The sequence below is a fragment of the Balaenoptera physalus genome (genome assembly GCF_965194825.1).
Source record: "Balaenoptera physalus genome assembly, chromosome: 2".
In the NCBI taxonomy this organism is placed as follows: Eukaryota; Metazoa; Chordata; class Mammalia; order Artiodactyla; family Balaenopteridae; genus Balaenoptera; species Balaenoptera physalus.
Window position 1 is genome coordinate 175578895 of NC_138883.1, and position 16775 is coordinate 175595669.

Genomic DNA, 16775 nt, shown 5'->3' on the forward strand with positions numbered 1-16775 from the left:
CATTGTATGATTCCTATTCTTTTAAGTTTATTAAGCTTTATGGCCCAGAATGTGGTCTATCTTGGTGACTGTTCCATGTGAGCTTGAGAAGAATGTGTGTTCTGCTGTGATTGGATGGAGCAGTCTGTAGATATCAATTTTATCCAACTGATTGATGGTGCCCTTTTGTTCCACTTTGATCTTACTGATATTTTGCCTCCTGGATCTGTCCATTTCTGAAAGAGGCGTGCTAAAGTCTCCAACTATAATAGTGGATCCATCTAGTTCTTCTTTCAATTTTATCAGTTTTTGCCTCATGTATTTTGACATGCTGTTGTTAGGTGCATACACATTAAGGACTGTTATGTCTTCTTGGAGCACTGACTCTTTTTTCCTTATCTAATGCCCACCTTTTCCCCTGATTACTTTCCTTGCTCTGAAGTCTGCTCTGTTTGAAATTTATATAGCTACTCTTGCTTTCTTTTGATTAGTGTTAGCATGGTATATCTTCCCCCATCCCTTTGTTTTTAATCCACATGTATCTTTGTATTTACAGTGGGTTTCTTGTAGACAGCATATAGCTGAGTCTTGGTTTTTGATCCAGTCTGATAATCTCTGTCTTTTAGTGGGTATATTTAACTGTCGATATTTACAGTGATTATTGATATAGCTAGATTAATATCTACCATATTTGTTACCATTTTCTAATTGTTACCCTTATTTTTTGTTGTTATTTCTGTTTTCTACACTTTTCTACCTTTTGTGGTTTTGAGCAATTTATTTGATTCCACTTTCACTCATTTCTTAGCATATTAATTATACTTCTTTTTTTAGTTTTTTAAGCAGTTGCCCTAAAATTTTCAATATATGTTTATAACTAATCCAGATCCACTTTGAGATAACACTGTACTGCTTATTGGGTAATGTAAGTACCTTATAATAACAAAATATTTCTAAGCCATCTGTCCCATCCCTTGTGTCAACGCTGTCATTCCTTTCACTATTACATAAGCACACATATGCACATGCACACATACAGACACACACACACAAGAATGCATAATCAAATACATTGTTGCTATTATTATTTTGAACAAATTTTTATCTGTTAGATCAATTAAGAATAAGAAAAAATAAAGCTTTTATTTTACCTTTACTTACTCAATTTTTTGAACACTCTTCCTTTCCTTATGTAGATTCCAGTTTCCGATCTATATTATTTTCCTCTCTCTGAAGAACTTCTTTTAACACTTCTTGCAAGGCAGATCTACTGGCAACAAATTTCCTCAATTTTTGTTTGTCTGTGAAAGCCTTATTTTCCCCTTTACTTTCAAAGGATAATTTTGGGGGTACAGAATTCTAGATTGGTGGTTTTTCTCTCTCAACAGTTTAAACATTTCATTTCAGTCTCTTTTTGCTTGCGTAGTTTCTGAGAAAGATTTAGATGTAATTCTTATCCTTGCTCCTCTATAGATAAGATATTTTTTCCCTCTGAATTCTTTCAGGATTTTTTTTTATCTTTAATTTTCTGAAGATGATATGCCTATATGTCATCCTGGGGGCATTTTCTCTGAGCTTCCTGGATCTGTGGTTTGATGTCTGACATTAATTTGGAGGAAATTCTCAGTCATTATTCTTCAAATATTACTTCTGTTCCTTTCTCTCTTTCTTTTTCTGGTATTCCCGTTACACATAAGTTACATCTTTTGTAGTCGCCCCATGGTTCTTGGATATTGTGTTCTGTTTCTTTTCCCAGTCTTTTTTCACGTTGCTTTTCAGTTTCAGAAGTTTCTATTGTCATATTCTCAAGTTCAGAGAGTTTTTCCTCAGCCATATGCAGTCTACTAATGAGCCCATCCAACACATTCTTCATTTCTGTTAGAGTGTTTTTGATCTCTAACATTTCTTTTTCATTCTTTCTTGGAATTTTCATCTCTCTGATTATTTTACCCATCTGCTATTGCATATGTTGCCTTCTTTTCAGAAAGCCCTTAGCATTTTAGTTATAGTTTTTAAAAATTTCTACACTGATAAAGCCAACCTTCTTACCATACCTGACTCTAGGCCTGATGCTTGTTCAGTCTCTTCAGAAAACTGTTTTTTGCTGTATAGTATTCCGTATTATTTTTGTTGAAAGGATGGCATAGTGTACTGGGGAAAGGAATGGTGGTAAATAGGGCTTTAGTAATGCAGTGTGAGGCATGGGGGGAGGGAGAGAGTTCTATAGGCCTGTGATTAGGTCTCCATCTGTTGGTGAGCCTGTGCCCATGGACCATGGATTTCTCCCTGCTTAGGTGGGACAGAATGGCTAAAAGGGGGCTAAAGTTGGGTAATTCCCTTCTCCAGGTAGGTTAGGCTCTGGTAAAGTAGTTTCTCCTGAGGGCAGGCTTTGTTAAAAATAACAAAAAGCTCTGGCATATTTTAAAAATGGCTCTTTTAATCCTCCTCTTGCTGGAAGCTTGACGGCATTTTTCTCCAATATTCACTGTGAGAATCTGGTAGAGCTCCTCACAGTAAAATTCACAGAAGTGTGTGGGTGGGAGGCCTCCCTAAGACTGGTTCCCCCTGAAGCTTTTAATGCTTAGGCTTGTCTACACTCAGCCTCTAACGAGCCATCAGTTACAGCTCCAGTTTCCCTATCCTGGCACTGGTTCCTACAAAAGTTCCTGCCTGTGGTTTCTGCTCCAGTAAATTGTGATTCTCTGTGTCTTCTTGTCTTTCAATATGTAGACCAGCAGTTTGCCCTGCGACCTCACTTCTCTGACATATCTAAGAATGCTTGTTGATCTTTGAGTTTGTTCAGTTTTTCACTTGTTAGGATGAATTGTTCAGTTTTTCACTTGTTAGGCTGAATTGGTGACTTGTAATCTCCTTACATGCCATACCAGAATCCAGAAGTCTTCGATGTTCAACTGTCAACGGGAAAAAAATGCACAACGTGAGAGTTGTGAATTAAGTTTTATTGGGGCAAAATGAGGACTATAGCCCAGGAGACAGCATTTCAGATAGCTCTGAGAAACTGCTTCAAAGATGTGGGGGGAAGGTCAGTATATATGTGGTTTTAGTGAAGGAGGAGTACATTCCATCAAGCACATATTTTTTGCAGAAGGTTTCTGCTAATCTCATGATTAGCTAGTCATGAGGAGCAGATGTCAGCATGAAGGATTTTAGTGTTTTTCTAGATATGAGGAGATGCAAGAATTGGGCTCATAAAATCATCTCCTGAAAATATCTAATTATCTGAAGACCTGTTCTGCCAGTTTTTTCCAGAGCACAGAGCGTGCCTCATTTCTGATCTCCACCCTGAACTCCTTTCAGGAGGTGTTGAAGGTCAGCAGCTGCAGCGGCTCATAATTTAATCCTTAGAGGTAGATGGCAAGTGCCAATTTGTAAGTGGCACAACTATTAAGTATACAGTTGCACATGCAAACAGATCATTGCAGATTTGCCAACCAAATGATGACTTCCATTAACAAGTTTCCATTTTGTTTTTAGATGTGAATCTTCTGCAAGGACAAAATTAGGCCATTTACAAATGTGACAGTTAGACCAACCCATTGCATATGTGCCCCTAAAGAGTTTAAACATTATTAGGACACCCTACAAAAAGGCTTCTGAGGGTTTTTTCCTCATCATATTTGTTAGGAATAAGCATGGTTCTTCTTAGCAAAGGCAAATATATACCTGACTCAGTGTGCACGATGGGTTTTAAGGTCCCTCTGAAAAGAAGATGGCATAAACCAGTTGTTAATTGTGCTTCATGAATGGAGAAACACATCATTTCTCTTGAAAGTTGGTGACGCCAAAAGCTATGAATTCCTGAGAGGGGAAAAATATTTGCATTACAATTTTACCTTCATAAGAGATATCACCAAGTGTCTTCAACAAATGAATGTTGAATTTCTATGTTTGAATTGTACATTGTTAATAATGAAAGGCCTTTGAAATTTTTAGTGTATTATATCAATAGAAATATTGGACACTGAGATTTCTTTTTTAGTATGTACATTTATGAACCATAATGAAGGTAAATGTTGCAATATCCAGTAATTGATCTTTAATGACACCAATAAGAAACCATTTTCAGAATACCAACGGAAATGGACAGAGAAGTCCTTGTATGGCCTGGGAGTGTGAACCTTAGATGTACAAGAAGGAGAGACAGAATCTTAGTTTCAGAGGATATTTTACAGACCACCCTTTTTTTGTGACAAGTCCTCCCTAGTATATAATTACTACATGGTACATGATATTAGTATTTATCCACTTTCCTTCCTGATGTGTTCTAACTTCTCTGTGAACATTCATTTTAAAGCTTCAGTTTGACTAAGGATACAATTATCGGGATGGACTCAAGTGTAAAACATTTATTTACTATCACTTTCTAAAATGTTCTGAAATCCTAGTCGGCAGTTGACCATCATAACTACATCTGAATTAGTTAACAGAACTTGCAAGGACCATTATCTGTAGAAAAATCACCGTCAATATGTGGACTTTGTGCATCTCAGGGAATTTCTTTCCTGTGCTTGATTGAAAATTTAAAAAAAGAACTTAGTGATATGTTAAAGAGTCGCATCTTAGTTAAAGATTATTTTCCAGAAGATTACAACACCTTGACTATCATGTCTTGACATTCACTGATCTGACTTGGGGAACTTGCCAAGCATGGAGGTTAAAAAGGAAGGACTTTCTACTTCAAGGTTTCTGAATATCTGGAAGAAATCTAACGAACATTTCTCCTAGTGCTATCTCTGGGCAAGGCTGTTTTACTAACCTTTCTTGTCTTTTTTTTCCACCTTTCACCTCAGTGTTAACACACTCTATCCATCATTTCACCCCCTCTGGTCTTAGGGTATAAATCAACATCTGTAAAACTGTTCAATAACAGAATTTAATTGCCCTGGAGGAAAAGGGGACTTTTCTCATTTGAAAGCCGGGAAAAATGGTGGCATTTAACCTCTTTTTGGGCATTTTAAAAAGAGGAAAAGAACAATAAATGCTCTTGAAGATTAATTCACATGGACCTTTATTTTCCTTCAAAATTTGCTGACTGAAATTATTTTAAAAATGTGAGTAGGACTTCCCTGGTGGCGCAGTGGTTAAGAATCCACCTGCCAATGCAGGGGACACGGGTTCAAGCCCTGGTCCGGGAAGATCCCACATGTTGTGGAGCAATGAAGCCCGTGCACCACAACTACTGAGCCTGAGCTCTAGAGCCTGCGAGCCACAACTATTGAGCCCGTGCGCCACAACTACTGAAGCCCGCGTGCCTAGAGACTGTGCTCCGCAACAAGAGAAGCCACCACAACGAGAAGCACACACACAATGAAAAGTAGTCCCCGCTCGCCGCAACTAGAGAAAGCCCGCATGCAGCAACGAAGACCCAACGCAGCCAACAATAAATAAATAAAATATAAATAAAAACATTTTTTAAAATGTGGGTAGATTCGGAGCAAGTGAAATACTGTGATCAGATGTGGTCTGAGCTTTGGCATTTTATGTTTGTATCTTTTGGAAAGACTTTCTGCAGAACTCTCTGGTATTTTGGTGTGTACCCAAGAGATATTATGGTTCATATATCATCCATAGTCATCCAAAAGAGGGCCAAGTATTGTCTCAAAAGCAAACTTAGCTGGGTTTTCTTACCAAACCACGTGGACATGGGAAGTTCAGACAGGCCACCCAAATTAAGATCAAAGCTTCCATATCAGGATGAGAATCTCCTTAAAGTGTTTTGAAATGTTGATTTGCATTGTTTGTCTGTTTCTATAGGTGTACAAAGTTAGCCTGTTATAGCTTTTTTTCCAGTGCATATTGTCTGCCTTAAAAACAGAATCAGTAATGTGATGTCTTTTATGACAAAGGCAGTGTGATATCTGTATATTCTACTACATATTTTTATCACATGCAATGGCTAGTTTATGCCTAATTGGACATTTTTAGTGTTTGCATTTTCTATTTTTTTCTAATTAGTTAGAAATGTATTGGCCATAGTAGACAGAGGTGAATTTCAGATAGAAAGCTGGTCTTTGTAGGTGTTTGTGTATCCTCTACAATAATGAGATGACCTGGCTCCTTGTCTTGGTTCTGACATCACGTCTGTGTGCCTTTGGATAAGTCATCATCCTCGTTGAGCCAGTGTTTCCTCATAACTGAAAGGAGTTAATAATTTTACCTCTTACAGAGTTATGAGGAGTAAACAGGAGAGGGGGAAAGATATAAGAAAGGGCATGATAAAATGGATGTAAATGAAAGTAAATGTTACATAAGACCTTCTGCCAGAGCATCCTGAAAGACCTCGAGGGAAAGATGAGCTGCTAGAAGGTACCCCCGAATGGATGGCAAGTTATCACACAGCCAATTATTTTGATTTAAAAAAAAAGCAAGGGATACCATTTGCAGCAATATGGATGGACCTAGAGATTATCATACGAAGTGAAGTAAGCCAGACAGAGAAAGACAAATACCATATGATATCACTTATATGTGGAATCTAAAAAAAATGATACAAAGGAACTTATTTACAAAACAGAAAGAGACTCACAGACATAGAAAACAAACTTATGGTTACCAACCAGGAAAGGGAGGTGGCGGGAGGGATAAATGAGGAGTTTGGGATTAACATGTACACACTACTATATATAAAATAGATAACCAACAGGGCCTACTGCATAGCACAGGGAACTCTACTCAATATTTTGTAATAACCTATAAGGGAAAAGAATCTGAAAAGGTATGTATATACCGGATGCTCCCATACAGGCATGAAAAAATATGTCAGCCTGTTTTCCGCTGCCATAAATCTAAAGCCCTTGCATATTTTATATGTTTGACCTTTCTCTTGCTAGGTAAAAGAATCCAGCAGTTCTCAATCAGAGGTGATTTTTAGCCCCCAGGGGACATTTGACAATGTCTGGAGACATTCTTGGCTGTCATGACTAGGGGCAGACTTACAACTGACATCTAGTGGATAGAAATCAATGATGCGGCTAAACATCCTTCAATACACAGGAGAACTCCCACAACGAAGAATTATCCAGCCCCAAATGTCAGCAGTGCCAAGGCGGAGTTCAGTCTCCAATCCATGTTGACCTGAGCCTGTGCTCCAATAGAAATGACTGTCACGAGAGAGATATAGTCACTCTGACCTTCTCAGGGTGAGGGATTCGAAAGAATGTGAGACAAATACATTGAGGCACTTCACACAGATGCTTGAGTGAACGTTTCCCTCTAAATGGCGTTACGGCATTTCACAAACATAAAGCGGTTGCCATTTCTCTCTCTGAGAATAAAACATAGCCTTAGGAGATGATGCCTTTATTGTTGCAAAGGTCAGGAAGACCTTGGTCATCATTTTGAAAAGAAACAAGTATATGCTTTGTAATAGCCAGTGAATTTAGCAACTTCATAAACCTAACAGAACGATCAAAAGTGATACCTTTCATTTATTATCTATTGCACACTTAAGCATTTTCCAAAAATAAAAATAAGAAGAGTTGGGTTTGCTTTCAGTGGATAGCTCTGTCATTTTAAGATTTCTGGTATCACTAAGATCCTTCTAAACACGATCAAATGGCTTAATTTATCTAATGTTTTAGAATTTTGGTAAGAGTAGGTATTAAACATTTTGTAACTGTTTGGGGAATTTGAAAGGTTATTAAGTTCTGAATAACAGAGTCTCTCATGTTTTCCCACCAAACTTTTCCCAGCAGTGAATATATCTGGATCTTATTCTGGTTTTTTATTCTTTTTTTAGCTTCCTGAAATGACTCATGTTCAAACACAGCGACCGTGGTTCATGTTTCTCCTGCAGAACTTTGGACTGACCCTAGGTTGGCTTTCCCTCTTACTCTTGGCTATATATGAACAAAATATTAAAATATAAGTTGAGTCTCAAAATCCTTCAAAAATCAATTTCTATGGTGTCATTTTGTTTCTTTTGTTGTATTCTATAGTGATTTATAAATTAAATATTTTTATCTTAGGTGAAGTGTGTGTCTTTTAGTTCATTAACTTACTGATTTTATAATGCAATTTTGTTTCTATAGTGTATAAATGTCAGGTTGTACTTAATTGAATTTTTGTTGTTAGTTTCCAACACTGTGATGGAACTCACACCTTTTTAGTAACTCATACGCTCTAAATTCTAGTAAACTTTCAAAAAATATTTTTTCCCTAGTAAAGGATGTTTGTTTGTAGTATTTGAAGTGGACAGACGTCTGTTGGGTTAAAATCTGCTGTAACTTCTTTGATGTCAATAATATATTTTTTGTGTGTATGTGAGATTATAAACCATAAGCAAACTAAATTACAAACAAATGTAATAAAGTCTTGTTTTAATGTGATGGTTTGTATTACCTTCTGTTACTGGATGTCAGATTCTGAAATCAACACTGAAAAAAAAAAAAAACCAATATAGCATAGTTCACCTGAAAGTGTGACCCACTGGCTCAGAAATGCTCATAAATAAGCAAACTTGGGAATTTTAAAGGCTACTGTGTCAGCACTCTTCTCTATAAGCACCAAAGGAAATCTGTTCTCAGCAGAGAAAACTGGAAACAAAAGATGAAATTCAAAAAATTTTAACATAAAACTTGAGTCGGGCAGTAGATTTAATGCGTAAAGTGTCACAGATTTAACAGAGTGTGTTTATGAGAATAATATTACTAAGTGAAGCATATTTTTATGCTCTTTCTGAGGAAATATAGAACCCTAAACATTGTTTAAGTAGGTAAGTTCATGAAATGTACAAGCAACATTCCTGATAACCTAGCAAAATCATTAAAATAGAAAATAACTCTGGCTTTAGTCATTTTTCTTGGAAAACAGATGCCTACCATTTTTCTTATTTTTTAATGAGATATCTTGACAAGGGAAAAAAGCCCATTTTACTGCCAAAAATGACTCATGGCACTGCGTCAAATACGTCTCTCCTACTTACTCGCTTACCAGTAGATAGTCCTTGCCACGTGCAGCCAGACACAATCTTCTTCAGCCTTTCTTTGATTTCAGAACGAAGGGGGTTTCTCCTTCAGTTGTCTTCAGAGCTTCGTTTAAGGGAGCATCACGACATAATGCAATAGTGCTCTGACTTGGGCAGACATTAGGACCGATGGAGGATTATCACAGGGTAGACCGATGGGCTTCATCGCTAGAGTTTCTGAGGCTGTAAGTCTGCGGCGGGGCTTGATTTGGAACTGCCTCCAGGTGATACTGACGTTGATGCTGCTGGTTGGATGCCCCGCCCCCCCCCCCCCCCCCAGCCCGAGCTTCACGGGCGTGATGGAGATCAGACACACCTGGCGTCAGGAGAGCGCAGGCGCACGGCTCTTGCCCCATTAAGCTGATGAACGCCCGGCAAGCCTCACGCTCGACCCGAGTTCCTAGGTCGAAAGCCCCTGCTCTTTCCGCCTTGCTTGTGAGCGTCGGTGCAGTCGCGGGAGTTACCGGATGAAGAGTCCGCAGGTAGCACTTTGATTCATCTTTGCCTTGAAAGGTAAGCGGCCCTGACACGCAGAGCTTTGTCGTCCTTTTATTGGAGAATAATATGTAGCTGAACAAAACCCCCTTTGTACCGGTCGACGTGGTGTGGAGGTTACGCAAAAGAAGCACCTGGCACCAACCGTGTTTGGGTTTCTACGAGCACGTTCTGATCTTGGCGTGAAGCCTTAACTTAAGGCAGTTTAGTTAACACAGCTCTGATGGATGAATTTGTTCCCAGTTCAAGTTTAGAGTGGTTTGGGGCTTGGCTAAATTAAACATCTTGATGTGAGCTACTCTGTAACCTTCAAGTTAGAGTGGGTTTAATTTCTTTTTAAATTTTATTGAAGTCTAGTTGATTTACAATGTTGTGTTCATTTCTGCTGCACAGCAAAGTGACCCAGTTATACATATATATATATTCTTTTTCATATTCTTTCCCATGATGGTTTATCACAGGGTATTGAGTATAGTTCCCTGTGCTAGACAGTAGGACCTTGTTGTTTACCCATCCTATATGTACTAGTTTGCATCTGCTAATCTAGAGTGGGTTTAATTTCTTTTTAAATATTATTGAAGTCTAGTTGATTTACAATGTTGTGTTCATTTCTGCTGCACAGCAAAGTGACTCAGTTATACATATATATATTCTTTTTCATATTCTTTTCCATTATGGTTTATCACAGGGTATTGACTATAGTTCCCTGTGCTGTACAGTAGGACCTTGTTGTTTACCCATCCTATATATACTAGTTTGCATCTGCTAATCTAGAGCGGGTTTAATTTGACCGTTGGATGAGGTGGTGTAGAGGGACTAAAAGGACTCAGCTGTTGGAAGGATTTGGAGGGACGTTTTCAGTGAGTATTTTGCAACCCAGCACCAGTGTGCTCTGGTTGTAAGCAAAGACCTGGCCATCAGAGGTCATCTGCAAGGGTCATCCTAAGAATAGGATGTAGTGGCTCCTGAGGGTACCTTTCTAGGTTGGCCATCCCTCCTCCCATGCTACCTCACACCTGGCTCTTTGTTAATCCCTATCAGCAACCCAACAGCCTGAGCTGGACCTCCAGCCTCGAGCAATCTTAAAAATTGATAGAAATTCTCTTTTCCTCAAAATTGAGTGGTAATGATAAAAATATTATGACGACTTTTTGCCTTCTAAATATGGACAGAGTCTAAATTTGGGGTGGCCGACCATGGTCATCCCTTTCAGTCATCTAAGTTATGTGTTACTTACTGAGCTTTGGGGTAATGGTGTTTTCCTTGAAACCAGATTTCACAATAACGTTAGAGTATTTCTGTTTGGTAGGCCTAAATTTAGGATTCCACTGTATTTCTACTCGGTGATTGATTTGTTTTTTAGTCACTGAACTAGAAATGCTCCCGGAGTCATAAAAACCAAGGAGCAAGCATACAGAATTCTTATTTGAGCATCCATCACCCACTGACAGAGCCCTCTTTAGGGAAAGGAGAATTGGTATCATGTTACTGTGAGGCAGAATTCAGGGCCTGGGAAGGTGGTTCCACTGCCGTGTGCTGACCAGGACCAGGGTGTGATATAAATATGCCCATAAATTACAGCCGTGACCACCCCTCCGCCACCCCTTCCAGAAGCCAGACTTTGGAGGTGTGACTGTGCCTCTCTCTGTAAGACGCACCTCTCACGATACTGCACTTTGACAACTTCCTTTCCTCTTCGAAGCTGGAGGGGAAGGGTTGGATTGTGACGATGCTGGTTGCTAGGGTAGACTGGACCAGTCAGGTTGGGGCTCTTGTGTGCATTAAGAATTCAGGCGCTAAACTGGAATCTTGGTTCAAATCCCAGAAATGCCACTTAATAAACTTACAACTTCTTTGAGCAATTTTTATTTCTGTAAAATAGGGCTAAAAATAGACCCTACCTCATGAGATTGTGGTGGGGTCAGTATGAGATGCTTACTGTTCCTGAAGCACAGTGCCTGGAGAATACTGAAGGCTCCATAAATATTAAATCAACATCATCACCACCATCATCATCATCAGGATCCCCTTCTTTTATCACATTTTCACAGTTTACCTCTCAGGGCTGTACCTCAGCTCATGCAAATGTCTTTTCTTGGTAGGGAATGGAGACCAAACCTTTGTATGTCTTTACAATCTTCTACTCAAGCCTCCAAACCAGTCACTCAAATATTTCCTTACTGTTTTTTCACCTTGACTCACTTCCAGAGCCAGAGAGATGGTGGGGGGGGGGGGCCCTCTGGTTGACCCCAGTCTGCCATCTCCTCTGGGAAGCCTCCCTCCAAGTGTCATAATGCTTACACCCAGCGTGAGCCCCTCTCTCTTATTCTTTATCTTATTTATTTATTTATTCCTGTTGCCCAGAGGCACTCCCTTTATTTTGTTTTAAACTTTTTATTTTATATGGAGCTAGTCGATTAACACAGTTGTGTTAGTTTCAGGTGTACAGCAAAGTGATTCAGTTATGCATATACATGTATCCATTCTTTTTCAAATTTTTTTCCCATTTAGGTTGTTACATAACATTGAGCAGAGTAGTTCCCTGTGCTATGCAGCAGGTCCTTGTTGGTTTTCTACCTTATGTATAGTAGTATGTATATGTCAATCCCAAACTCCCTAACTATAAGCAAAACCTATTATGTTCCACTCTGATCACACTTCTGAGGATCTGGAGGTTGAATAAGGGAAGCTGATGGAGAGGAAGCTGTCTGAGACCATGGCTATGTCACAACTTGATTTCAATTCAGAGCCCAAAGGAGTTCAACCCACAGCCCCTGTTGCCAATGTACCTGTTGCACCTGCTGCTCAAGGAATGTGACCAGCTCTGAAAAGAGCCCGGGGTCCCTAGGGCATCACCCTCGGGAGTGCTGGCTTGTTCAAACAGGGCAGATGCCCTCCAGCTGGAGGTACACACAGCCGCCCTGGGCAACGAGGGCACCATGGACAGCGGCGCCAACTCACCCAGCGGATGTTCCTACCTGCCCTAGCACCCATGTGTGTGGGGCAACGAGCCCCCCGTGGTCAAGCTTTTACCTCCATAGGCACATCTCAAAACCCACCGGAAATCGTAGGAAGTTTGAGAAGCCAAAGAGAGTTTCCCAAATCCAAAGTGATCTTACCCCATGTGAAGGGCCTGTGAAATGTACTTGCACACCTGCCCTCTCCCTACCACAATGTTCATGTCTCAGAGACAGACTTTACCATACGGACCTTCCCCCCACCTCCCAGCCCATCCCGCCACCGCTGCTTAACCCGCTTTGCAAAGCCTCTTGCTTCTCAGAGGCTTTCTTCCTTTGTATGATAAATCCCTCCATCTCCCTAGTCATATTGAACAATATAAAAAGAGAAAGATCTTCCTCTTCCCCTGCCCACAGAGACAGGTGCTGCCAGCTGGGACCCACCTAGGCTCTCACCAATTTCCATCCCTACCCTTGACTTTACACAAAAGTTTGGAAAGTATCCAGGATTTCTGGTTTATGGATTAGTTTTGTTTCACGATCTCAGCAATTCCCTTAAATAGCTATGCAGAGTGCCCCTAGACTAAGCCCACAACATCCCATCATGCTGGTGCAAGAACCAACCTCAGAGATTTAATTCAACTCTTTGATTTTATAATGGTGATGTAATAGCAAATATTTTTATAGTGCTTACTAGGTGCCAGATACTATTAAAGGTGCTTTATAAGACTCATTTAATTCTCTTAAGAACCCTGGAAGTATAGGTGAAACACTCTTTTCATCCCCCTTTTACAGATGAAGAAACTGAGGCCCAGAGGGGTCAGTTAACTTGCCCAAGGTTACAGAGCTAAGGCAGGCTGGCTCCAGAATCTGTGACCTCAATCCCTGCAACACACAGCCTCTATAGAGAAAAAATTGAGGTTTGGAGAGTCTAAATGTTAAGAGCCCAAGCTCTTATCTCTGTAAAGGAGTTGACCAAGGACTCAGCTCGAGATCTCAGACTTCTGGTCCAGCAATCTTAACAATTTTTACCATCCTCTCTGGTCCCAGTCAACCCTTCTCCTCTCTAAGGTCTCAGTCATTTAAGGTGGCTTTGCCTATTCTTGTTCATGTTCATTTCTTCCCATGAGGATCTACAGTCTATGCAGCATGTTTTTTTTTGTTAATGGAAGTTATGATTTTCATACAACTTAACATCATGTAACAAATGAATTCTTTAAGTTCTAAAATTCCAAAAGGTTTCTAGGCTTAAGGATTTTTTTGTTAAAATATAATTGATATATTACATTATTAGTTTCTGGTGTACAACGTAATGATTCAACGTTCGTGCGTATCGCTAAACAATCCACCACAGCAAGTCTAGTTAGCACCCATCACCATAGTAGTTACAACTTCTTAATTTCTTGTGATGAGAACTTGTAGGATCTACTCTCTTAGCAAGTTTCAAGTACACAATACAGTATTATTAACTATAGTCACCATGCTGTACTACGTCCCATAACTTATTTATTTTATAACTAAAAGTTTGACACCCTTTGCCTATTTTGCCCACCCCTTACCCCCCGCCTCTGGCAACCACTAATCTGTTCTCTGTATCTATGAGCTCATTGTTTTTGTTTTTAGATTTCACATATAAATGAGATCATATGGTACTTATATTTCTCTGTCTGACCTCTTTCATTTAGTGTACTGCCCTCAAGGTCAGTCCATTTTATTGTAAATGGCAATATTTCATTCTTTTTTATGGCTGAATATATTTCATTGTACATAGGTATATACATATATATCACATCTTCTTTATCCATTCGTCCATCAGGGACACTTAGGTTGCCTCCATATCTTTGTTATTGTAAACAGGGCTGCAGTGAACATGAGTGTAGAGATATCTTTTTCTAAAAATAAATTTATTTATTTTGGCTGCGTTGGGTCTTCGTTGCTGCACGCAGGCTTTCTCTAGTTGCATCAGAGGGGGCTACTCTTTGTTGCAGTGCATGGGCTTCTCATTGCAGTGGCTTCTCTCGTTGCAGAGCACGGGCTCTAGAGCTCAGGCTCAGCAGTTGTGGTGCACGGGCTTAGTTGCTCCACAGCATGTGGGATCTTCCCGGACCAGGGCTTGAACATGTGTCCCCTGCATTGGCAGGCGGATTCTTAACCACTGTGTCACCAGGGAAGTCCCTAGACATCTTTTTAAGTTAGTGTTTTTGTTGCCTTCAGATAAATACCAGAAGTGGAATCTTGGATCATATGGTAGTGATATTTGAAGAATCTCCATACTGTTTTCCACAGTGACTGTACCAATTGACCTTCCAGCCACAGTGCACAATGATTCCCTTTTCTCCACATTCTCACCAACACTTGTCATTTTTTAAAAATAATAGCCATTCTAACAGATGTAAGGTGATATCTCATTATGGTTTTGATTTGCATTTCCCTGATAAATAGTGATATTGAGCACCTTTTCATGTACCTGTTGACCATCTATATGTCTTCTTTGGGAAAATGTCTAATCATATCCTTTATTAGATATATGATTTGCAAATATTTTCTCTCATTTGGTAGGTTCACTTTCATTTTGTTGATAGTTTCCTTTGCTGTGCAGAAGCTTTTTAATTTGATGTAGTTCCACTTGTTTATTTTTGCTTTTGTTGCCTTTGCTTTTTGTGTCAAATCCAAAAAATCATCACTAAGACTGATGTCAAAGAGCTTATTGCCTACATTTTCTTCTAGGAGTTTTATGGTTTCAGGGCTTACATTCAAGTTTTTAATCCATTTTGAGTTAATTTTTGTGTATTTTGTAAGATAGTGGTCCAGTTTCATTCTTTTGCATGTGGTGGTCCAGTTTTCCCAGACTGTTTATTCAAGAGACTGTCCTTTCCCCATTGTATATTCTTGGCTTCTTTGTCATAAATTAATTGACCCTATATGCATGGGTTTATTTCTGGGCTCTCTATTCTGTTCCTTTTATCTATGTGTCTGTTTTTATGCCAATACCATACTGTTTTGATTACTACAGCTTTGTAAAGTAGTTTGGAATCAGGAAGTGTGATGCCTCTAGCTTTATTCTTTCTCACAATTGCTTTAGCTATCCAGGGTCTTTTGTGGATCTATACAAATTTTAGGACTGTTTCTTCTATTTCTGGGGAAAAATGCCATTGGATTTGATAGAGATTGCATTGGATCTGTAGATTGTTTTGGGTAGTATGGACATTGTAACAATATTAATTCTTCTAATCCATGACCGTGGAGTATCTTTCCATTTATTTATGTCTTCAATTTCTTTCATCAATGTTTTATAGTTATCAGTGTACAAGTCTTTCACCTCCTTGGTTATATTTATCCCTAAATATTTTTAATGCTATTGTAAATGGGATTGCTTTCTTAATTTCTCTTTCTGATAGCTTGTTGTTAGTGTATAGAAATGCAACTGATTTTTGTATGTTGATTTTGTGTCCTGCAACTGTACTTAATCCACTTTTTAGTTCTAACAGTCTTCAGGGTGTTCTCTTTGTAGTCTCATGTCGTCTGCAAATAGTGGCAGTTTAAATTCTTCCTTTCTGATTTGGATACATTTTCTTCCTTCCTCCCTCCCTCCCTTCCTCCCTTCCTTCCTGTCTTTATTCCTTTCCTTTTTTTTTTGCCTAATTTCTCTGGCTAGGACTCCAATATTATGTTGAATAAAGTGATAAGTGTAGGCATCCTTGTCTTGTTCCTAATATTAGAGGAAAAGCTTTTAGCTTTTTCACCATTGAGTATAATGTTAGTTTTGGGCTTGTCATATATGGCCTGAATTATGTTTAGGTATGTTTCCTCTACACCCACTTTGTTGAGAGATTTTATTTTAAAACATGGTTGTTAAATTTTGTCAAGTGCTTTTTCTGAATTTGTTGGGATGATCGTGTGGTTTTTATTCTTTGTTTTGTTAATGTGATGTATCACATTGATTGATCTGTGGTTGTTTAACCATCCTTGCATCCCTGGAATTAATCCCACTTGATGCTGGTGTATGATCTTTTAATGTATTGTGGAATTTGGCTTGCTAATATTTTGTTGAAGATTCTTGTACATGTTCATCAGGGATATTGGCCTGTAATTTTCTTTTCTTGTGGTATCCTTGTCTGGCTTTCATATCAGAGTAATGCTCGTCTTGAGAAAAAAGTTTGTTCCCTCCTCTTCTATTTTATGGAAGAGTTTGAGGAGTGGTATTAATTCATCTTTAAATGTTTGGTAGAATCATCACTGAAACCATCTGGTCCAGGACTTTTGTTTGTTGGAAGGTTTTTGATTACTAATTGAATCTCCTTACTAGGAATCAGTCTGTTCAGATATTCTGTTCTTCATGATTCAGTCTTGATATGTTA

The 16775-nt window shown here is 39.0% G+C and overlaps 1 protein-coding gene across 9 annotated transcripts in view; it reads left to right on the forward strand.

Annotated features, from left to right (window-relative positions):
* SLC39A12 (solute carrier family 39 member 12) overlaps positions 1-8327 on the forward strand; it is a 73544-nt gene extending 65217 nt beyond the window's left edge. For 8 of the 9 annotated variants that reach the window (XM_082452850.1, XM_082452843.1, XM_082452842.1 and 5 more), the window contains one exon: positions 7739-8327. In XM_082452850.1, the coding sequence (XP_082308976.1) occupies positions 7739-7867 (129 nt within the window). In that variant the 3' untranslated portion in view covers positions 7868-8327. The remainder of the gene's footprint in view (positions 1-7738) is intronic. The other variant, XM_082452847.1, reaches the window with a different exon arrangement.
* Positions 8328-16775: the final 8448 nt, after the last annotated feature.